We start from the raw sequence: 9,032 nt of genomic DNA on the forward strand, positions 1-9,032 counted from the left end.
TGGAATCTGAACTGTTTGGGTTCACTCCTGGCTTGGGCGGGGCCGGGGGGGGTGGTGACAGCCGTGGGGACATATGTTCCTTCCTTCTCCACTACTTATTTCCTTGTGGAACTGTGGTTTGGACACAGTCATGACAACTATTCACCCCTATTAAAGTCTCACAATGGAGCAGGTCCCCTTAGACTGAAAGCACAAACCCAGGAGCGACTCTAGTCCCCTCCTGCCTGTGGCCCTGCTGCCCAACTCTCCGCAGGAAGCCTGCGGAGAGATGGTTGATAACAAAAGCCAGTAAAAGTACATTCCAGGAGGGAGGGATGCTGAACCGCCAAGTGAGGTCAAGCCAGTCAGCAGTTAGAAAAGGAGGCACTTCTCACACTTGCTAATGAGTTTGACGCTTGTGAAACATAAACAGGAAGTGGGAGCTCTCCAAAACGACCTGAAGGAAATCCACTCCCAGTTTGGTCGAAGTGTGAATCCCAATTCTCTAGGTTGTCAAGGGCACTGCCAATTAAGACTGACCCCACCCCACCCCCCAAACTGCAGCCGACGCTAATTTTCACCCGGGTCCAGCGTTAACCCCATTTTTTTCTATCTTTCCCACAGCCAGGTCACTCCGCAGCGGGGTGACTGACCCGAGGCGTGGTGGGAAAGGCTTACAGTCATCTCTCAACTCCCCGATCTTGCAGGGCAGGGCAGCACAGAGGTCAGTGAAATCCCCAGCCAGGCCTTATTTTAGTCATGAATTTCCACTGGCTCCCTCCTCTGACTGCATCAGCGCTGCTCACACCGCGGGCTTAGAGTTTCAGCTGTTTTCCCTGCTCCAGGCAGTTAGAAGGTCACAGAGGCCGGACTTTTCCGGGGGAGGCGGGGGGGGGGGGGGCTCCGGCGGCCCAAGTGAGATTGCGGAGATCTGGGGCCGCTTGGAGGAGGCCTTTCTGCCCCAGGCTCCGGGCAATGGGTTAACTTCTCCCCTCTCCTCCTCTGCCCAGGCATCTTTGTTCGTATTAAATTTAAAAAAATATATTTTTTAATAAAAACAAAACCACACACACTTCCTATCTTTTCTTTTTTTCCCCCTGTCCGTCGGTGGCACCGATATAATTTTCCCAGGGCTGCCTTCCCTTCACTGCCCAGCGGAACCTCTTCTCAGACGTTCCTGTGAGTTCAAGGGCAGAATCTGTGTTCGATTCGCCCACAGTTTATCTAGCAACGGGCACAACGCCTGGCACAGGGTAGGAGGCTCAACAATATGTGTCCAATGAATGAACGCTAAGATGTCACTGTGATGGGCAGTTTGTCCTAGTCTCTCTCTTCCTTCCTCCTCCGAGCGCAGACCGCACACAGCACCCCCGAAGTCCCCGGCAGGAGGGAGATGGCCGACCCTGGCGGGCACACCGCAGCCCGGGGGCCTCGGCGCCAGGGCAGAGGGACTCGCAGTGGGGAGCGCTGCGGCCCGAGCCCCGGCCACGTGAAGTGTCACACCCCGGGCTGCTGCAGGGCAGGCGCGTCGCTGCGGTTGTGTAACGTTGCGGCCCGAGGGGATGCGTCCTGCTCCGGTGGGGGCAGAGGAGGGAGGGACGCAGGGCACCGCGCCCTGTATCTTTCTGTGCTTGACTAGCCCAAGTGCGGGCGGGGAGGGGGGGGCACTGGGGCACCCTGGGGGGTGCTTAAGTGGGTGCTCGCCGGCATGCAGGCTATGCCCGGGAACGCAGCTCCGATGGAGCCAGGGGCCCGCGGCGCACAGCCTCGCGGGTCAGGTGCGCGCAGCGTGCTCGTCGGCGGCCTCGGCTGCCCCTGAGCTTGGCTGCCAGCCCGCTTCCCATGGGGTGACATCCGCCCCGCCCCTCGGCCCCTCCCCACGGCGGGCGATTCCTGGACGCGGGGCCGAGGGGTGGGGGCAGGGAAGCCGGCACAGAAAGAAACCCCAGCCTCTGGGGAAGGCGCCGGGGTGGTGGTGGGGGGGGAGCCGGGCGACTCCCTCCGCTGTGCGCCGGTTCCTCCGAGCGGGCCGCGCGGGGGGAGGAGGAAGAGGGTTGGGCTGGAACTAGCGAGGGGATATTCCTCTCCCGGCTTGAGTCAGACGCGGGCGGGTCCGTCCTCCCCCGTTCCCTCCCAGGAGACGGGAACTTACTTCATTTCCCTGGGGCAGGTTCGCCCACGTTACCAACCTCCCCCCACCTCTCCGGCCCCTTCCAGTTTTCGCGCCCCCCACCCGGCTGGGCAGGACCCGGTCTGCGCTGCCACCCCCTCTTCGGGGAAAGGCAGCCGCAGACACCTGGGGGCCGGGGGTGGAGGCGGGGGCTCCCTCGCAGCCGCGGGAGCGTCGTCCAACACGTGAGACTCATGTGATGAAGCCGGGGGAGGGCGGGCAGGTCGCTCCTTCCCTCCCCGGCAGCGGCCAGACGTGCCTGGAGTCACAGGGTAGAACACGTAGCTCCAACCCACCCACTCGTTCCCATTTAACCCAGCCCGCAGCCTCTCCATTACTCCTCGGCTCGTCCCCCCCCCACCCCGCCCTAACCGGCCCCCCCCCCCGCGCTCCCTCCCGCCTCCCCGCCCGCCCCACTTCTCATTCACTTGGCTCACACGGCGCAGACGGCGCAGGGAGCACACACTGCCAGTCTGTGCGCAGAGCCGGAGCCCGAGGCCGCGGGTCCACCATGCACGCCCCCAACTGAAGCCGCACCTCAGAGCCGCAGCTCCCGGCAGCCCAACGGATTTCAAGGAGCTCAGAGTCCGAGGAACCCCGGCGAAGAGACCTCCGAAACCCTCTCCAGAACAGTCCTCACCCGACGCTCTGCCGCTGCAGACAGGAGCGCACAGTGGCCCCGGCTCGCCGCGCAATGGAGCGGATCCCCAGTGCGCAACCGCCCCCCGCTTGCCTGCCCAAAGCGCCAGGACTGGAGCCCGGAGACCTACCAGGGTAAGTTGGCACCCCCGGCCCTTTCAAGCCTCAACTCCAGTCCTGCGCTGTGCGCGGCTTGCAACTCGGAGTAGTTCTGGGCGCATCCGGAGGTTCTTGCCAACCAGGGCTCCTGCAGCCGGTGCGCAAGTCACAGCCATTCCTCGTCCCTTTCCCTGTAGGATGGATTTTGCCCATATGTACCAAGTGTACAAGTCGCGGCGGGGAATAAAGCGGAGCGAGGATAGCAAGGTAGGAGCACCGCGCCCCTCGGGACCCCAGCCCCTCGCACGCGCTGAGTTTCCAGTAAAAGTTTTCTCACTTTGCGGCTGAAGGGGGTATGCCAGGTGTGGGCTCTGTGCCTCTACTGAGTGGCCTGGAGAAGAAGGGGCGGAGGGGAGCTGGTTCTGGGTGTGACTCTGCTCCGCTGCCCCGACTCCTCGCGCCGCGGGGGGAGGAGGAGGGCTCCTCACCCCCGTCCTCCCGCGCCCACCGTCTCCCCGTGCGCTTCATAGGAGACCTACAAACTGCCGCACCGGCTCATCGAGAAAAAGAGACGTGACCGGATTAACGAGTGCATCGCCCAGCTGAAGGATCTCCTCCCCGAACATCTCAAACTTACAGTAAGTGAGAAGCTGGCCCCTGTCCAAACTAGCTCCTCTGCCCAGAGGGCGGGCGAGGGTCACTCGCCACCTGCAGGCCCCGCTGGGAACTGCAGACCAGATGGCTCGATCCGAGCTGGTGGGCGGCTCTGTTTGGGGGTACCCTTCCCCAGGGTCAGAATTTTCTGGCAGCCTCGTGCAAATGAGGTGAGAACCGTTTGTACCTCTCCAGGTTGGCACCGACACCGGCTGGCCTTCCCTTGCAAGAGTTTAAGACTTTCCCTGCTGGCGATTTTCAGGGTTCTTTCGTTTTCCTGAATTGAGCAAACCAAGCAACTCGCAAATATTTTACCCCCTTCCCCCCCGCCCCCCGGTCCCTTTTTAAAATAAGAGGACTTGTTTTGGGTGTGTGTGTGTGTGTGTGTGTGTGTGTGTGTTTTAACGCCCTGTCCTTTCTTGGCAATAGCCAACAGCTTACTAGCTTGGCAGGCTTTGGTTGGGGAAAGAAAAAAGAATAGTATTTAGGGAGGAAGAAAAAAGTGTAGATGAGCTGGAAGTTATGACAGGATGTCAGGAAAGAAACTAGGGAAAGCCTCTTGGCTGCCAGACACAGTAGAAGTCTCTCCTCGGGTTGACACCACCGCAGAGAAATGTTATCTCCGGATTCCCCTGAGTTAAGGTCAGCAACGGCTGCTGGAAAAATTTATCTGTCAAAGCTTTCTCCTGAGCTAGCTGCTGCTTCCAAAAGGCCTCCAAAGATGGGTGACAGTTTGTTGTTCTTTAATCAAAAATATATATTGAATACATATATATATATTTTTTAAAACTTCATCTATAAACTTAAAACTAAATTTAGCCAACCAGGAAAGGTTTTTTGTTTTTTCTTCCTTTATCTCATTGCTAATTAGTGTCCCAGAGGTGGGACTTCTCTGCGCTCACTGCTGACCGAGGCTCTTTTTATTCCAGACTTTGGGTCACTTGGAAAAAGCAGTAGTTCTTGAACTTACCTTGAAGCATGTGAAAGCACTAACAAACCTAATTGATCAGCAACAGCAGAAAATCATTGCCCTGCAGAGCGGTTTGCAAGCTGGTGAGTACCCAAGCCTGGCTATCATCTCCTAAGAGTTCTAGCACAAATAGAGAGCCTGTGGGCTCAACATCTGGTATGAGAAACATTCCTGCAACAAATTGCTTATGCACATTCGTTGGGGGAGATGCTGTTTTATCCTTCCGAAAAGGTCAGACTTTTCATTCGGAACGCTGCATGTGCCACCTGGCGTGAATACGTATTAGTCAAATGGTAAAATATTTCAGTGGCATTTTGACTTAAGAGTTTCTGGATTCTGGGAGTTTTCCCCCCTCCCTCTGAAAACGCCAAGGCACCTATAATTTGCATCGTGGGTGTTTTACAGTTGTTCTTAGCCCTGTTTCGTTGGAGAATAAATCACGGGTATGCCCCAGTGTTTTCCTGTTCCTCTACTTCCTTATCACTCGGTGTGCGGTACGATCCTGGCAGGATGACAACAGGAGTTTTTCCTGCATTTCATGTGATTCCCTGAATAGCCACTAGGTATCTTGGTGAAATACACAATCTAACGAAACCACTGAAGTTTCGTCATCTGTTTCTACTGACTTCTAGAGAATCACAGCCACCTTCTAACCATCTCGTCTCACCCATTCCAAATCATACTGTACAAACTAGGGAGAAATTCCTCTACCCACCCCCTCATCCCATTCTTCTCTGCCCTCCTTTCCAAACAAGTATGATGAGAATCACAAAAAGCTAGCAAGTGCTTCTGCCAGTTTCCTTACTGAAAACAGGAAGATGATCATACCTAATTTCTTGGGGATCATGAAGGGAATACATGAGAAAGACTTAGAAATAGCGTTTAAAGACGACAGCATGACTGCAACTTGTATAAGTCATTGAAAATAAGCTTACTTTAGGTGACACTGTTCCTTCATTCTCCTTTTTTGACGATCCGGTCACTTCCTATGGTGAAAAGATATAAATTGACTATAAATTGACTCTGGTTATAAACATACTAGGATGTTCATTGCTGTGTCACTTATAGTGGAAACTCAAGAGCAACCTATAAATTCAACAAGAGGGGAAGCAGTCTGTCTCTATTAAATATGGTCTGTGTCTGTGATGGGATATTATACAGCCATTACAAATCATATTTCATCTCTGAGTGGTAGAATTACGGATGAGTTTTATTTTATTCTTTATACTTTTTGCTGTCATCCACATTCCCCCTGATCCTATTACTTTTGGAGTTAGGAACATAAATCAGCAAATGCTGTTAACAGAAAGGAAAGCTCTGGGTCTTTGGAACATAGGTGTCCAGGTGAACCACAGGGCCTTCTGAAACGTCTTCCTTTGGATCTGTGTTTATCCAGGTGATCTGTCGGGGAGAAATGTCGAAGCAGGTCAAGAGATGTTCTGCTCAGGTTTCCAGACATGTGCCCGGGAGGTGCTTCAGTACCTGGCCAAGCACGAGAACACCCGGGACCTGAAATCTTCCCAGCTCGTCACCCACCTCCACCGTGTGGTCTCCGAGCTCCTGCAGGGTGGTACCACCAGGAAGCCGTCAGACCCAGGTGCCAAAGCCATGGACTTCAAGGAGAAACCCAGCTCCCTGGCCAAAGGCTCTGAAGGCCCAGGCAAAAACTGTGTACCGGTCATCCAGCGGACTTTCGCTCACTCGAGCGGCGAGCAGAGTGGCAGTGACACGGACACAGACAGCGGCTACGGAGGAGAATCAGAGAAGACTGAGCTGCGTGTCGAGCAGCCGTACTTCAAAAGTGATCATGGACGCAGGTTCACCATGGGAGAAAGGATCGGTGCTATTAAGCAAGAATCCGAAGAACCCCCCACGAAAAAGAGCAGAATGCAGCTCTCAGATGATGAAGGCCATTTCTCTAGCAGTGACCTGATCAGCTCCCCGTTCCTGGGCCCACACCCACACCAGCCTCCCTTTTGCCTGCCCTTCTATCTGATCCCACCGTCAGCGACTGCCTACTTGCCCATGCTGGAGAAATGCTGGTATCCCACCTCTGTCCCAGTGTTATACCCAGGCCTCAACGCCTCTGCCGCAGCTCTCACCAGCTTCATGAACCCAGACAAGATCTCAGCCCCCTTGCTCATGCCCCAGAGACTCCCTTCTCCCTTGCCAGCCCATCCGGCCATCGATTCTTCCGCCCTGCTCCAAGCTCTGAAGCAGATCCCCCCTTTAAACTTAGAAACCAAAGACTAAACTATTTAGGGGGTCCTGCTGCTTCGCTTTCCTTCCTCCCTACTTCCAAAAAAAAAAAAAAAAACGTGTTTGTGAGTGTAGCAGGATTGTTCCAGTGTGTATGCCAAGATCATCTGAGGCAGGGAGAGAAGATTCAGGGGTGTGTGTGTGTGTGTGTGTGTGCGTGCGTTCGTGCGTGCGCACACGCATATGCATTGTGTGTTGGAATGGGACATTAAAGCTCCTTTTGGTGTAGGGAAGACATGAAGGATTGCCTGACATCAGGAGACTTAGGGGGGACTGTCACAGACCTCTGGGCTTTTCCCCTCCCAGAGAATAGCCCCCTCTGATAACAGATCAGCTGGATTTTCAAAAGCTTCAAAGTCTTGGTTTGTGAGTCAGTCTTCACTTTGGGAGCCGGGTCTGTGGCTTTGAGCAAAAGGTACTTTCAAAAGAGGGCTTTCCAGAGTGCAGTTCCCAGCCAGCTCTTAACGACCCCACCCTGCTCCCTTTTATTGTCTCCGTGACTCACCACACGGGGACAGGGCAGGCAGACAGCTTTCTGCAAAGTGGTGAGGTAGCAGACACTGGCATAGCACGGTAGTGGCCTGGGGAGATTTCCACAGGTCTGCTCTCCACCCCTGCCTCGGGTGAGTAAAGAGAATGTAGCTCCCTACTCAGGCTTTCAAAGTGATTCGCTTACTAACGATCTGAAAAGGGCGTCCTGGTACAAGCCCAGCTGCCAGGGGAGGCGGGAGGGGTCCCCCGGGCCTCTGACACCTGTTTCTAGTCTCACCTAGAAACAGTTTCTCTGTCCAGGGAACCAAACCAGGCTCTGAGAGATGCAGGTGCCTAAGTTCCAAGCACCCCAGAGCGCGTAAAAGCTGAGTAACAAATTGCAGTTTCAACGAGCAAAGCCAGACTCGGCTCTCAGCTCTCTCCTAAAACTCCTTTTAACCAAGCTTAGCTTCTTAAAGGCCTAACCAACCCTGGCAAAGCAGCATCCTCTCTGCAGGCTAATTCCCCTCGCCCGACGGCGTATGGAGTGTCCTTATTGCTAAAAAGGATTCTGTCTTCTTCAAAGAAGTTTTATTTTTGGTCCAGAGTACTTTTCTGACTTGTCCAGCTCGCCCTGCACCAGCTTTTTGAAATGCACTATGCTTGGTCACTGATCGTGTTTTAACTTTTTCTTTTCCTGTTTTTATTTTGGTATTAAAGTCGTTGCCTTTATTTGTAAAACTGTTATAAATATATATTATATAAATATATTAAAAAGGAAAATGTTTCAGATGTTTATTTGTATAATTACTTGATCTACAAAAGTGAGAACAAATGAATGTATTCCTGTTTTTGAAGAGAATAATTTTTTTTTCTCTAGGGAGAGGTACAGTGTCTATATTTTGGAGCCTTCCTGAAGGTGGGAAATTGTAAATATTTTTATCTATGAGTCAATGTTAACTAGTTGTTTTAAAATACTTAATAAAATAATCCTTTTCCTGTGGAAGAGAAAGATGGTCTCCCGCATTTTTAAAAGAACTCTCAAGGGTGTGATATGGCCTTCTTCTGCCCTCCCCTCTTGGCTGAAAGCAACAACTACTTAATCTTGGTGTGATTTCATTCAGCTTTTCCCATGCCTGTATTCACACAGAATAAGCTTAGTCAATTTTGTAGGTAAATATTTGTTCAGCTGTTTTCTTAGACCAACCTTAGCCAGAGGCTTACTGTCAGCCTGTGCCTCTTTCCAGAGTTAAGCAAAAAGCCTATTTTTTCCCCCAGTCTGCTTTTGTCATGGTCCTTAAAACTTGACAGAAAATCAAAGTACGATCGTGGGCCTCAGTGTCTGGGGAGCTTGCTGGAGGGGCAGCACACTGAGGGAAGATTTAATGGATTATGATGCAATAATGATTGCCGCTGGGGATAGCACCTCTACCAAGGCGACTTTTTCGAGTCTAGCACGGTCTAATGGGTTTGCCATATCCTGTCCAATTGCCTCTGAAAGCAACATTCCATGATTAGTTTCTACATCCTTCCTGGACTTCCTCTCATTGGGTGTGTTTGTGCATGAATGAATATTGGTGTTCCTTAGTCAAGCGCTCTTATGAAAAAAAAAAAAATTCCATGGGAAAAGAAGTGGGAAATGACCCGGTCGAGTGAGCGTTTCTGCCTGTCCCCTTCTCCGTCTCAGAGGTGTCCTGATGTTTCCTGATGGCCAGCGCCTGGCTCGCCACGCTCCAGATCCCAAAGCATCTTCCAGAACCCTCTGGCTGTCTGGAGCCCATGCAGGGAAAC

The 9,032-nt window shown here is 52.9% G+C and overlaps 1 protein-coding gene across 1 annotated transcript; it reads left to right on the forward strand.

The window, feature by feature from the left end:
• The first annotated feature begins 2,546 nt into the window (after positions 1-2,546).
• BHLHE40 (basic helix-loop-helix family member e40) lies at positions 2,547-8,253 on the forward strand. Its single transcript, XM_029244001.1, has 5 exons — positions 2,547-2,923; positions 3,085-3,154; positions 3,418-3,525; positions 4,471-4,594; positions 5,908-8,253. Exons 1-5 carry the CDS (start codon positions 2,844-2,846, stop codon positions 6,762-6,764), a joined length of 1,239 nt encoding a protein of 412 aa, XP_029099834.1. The 5' UTR covers positions 2,547-2,843; the 3' UTR covers positions 6,765-8,253.
• Positions 8,254-9,032: the final 779 nt, after the last annotated feature.

This window comes from Monodon monoceros, unplaced genomic scaffold (genome assembly GCF_005190385.1).
Source record: "Monodon monoceros isolate NGI ecotype Baffin Bay Population unplaced genomic scaffold, NGI_Narwhal_1 Super_Scaffold_3, whole genome shotgun sequence".
Taxonomy (NCBI): domain Eukaryota; kingdom Metazoa; phylum Chordata; class Mammalia; order Artiodactyla; family Monodontidae; genus Monodon; species Monodon monoceros.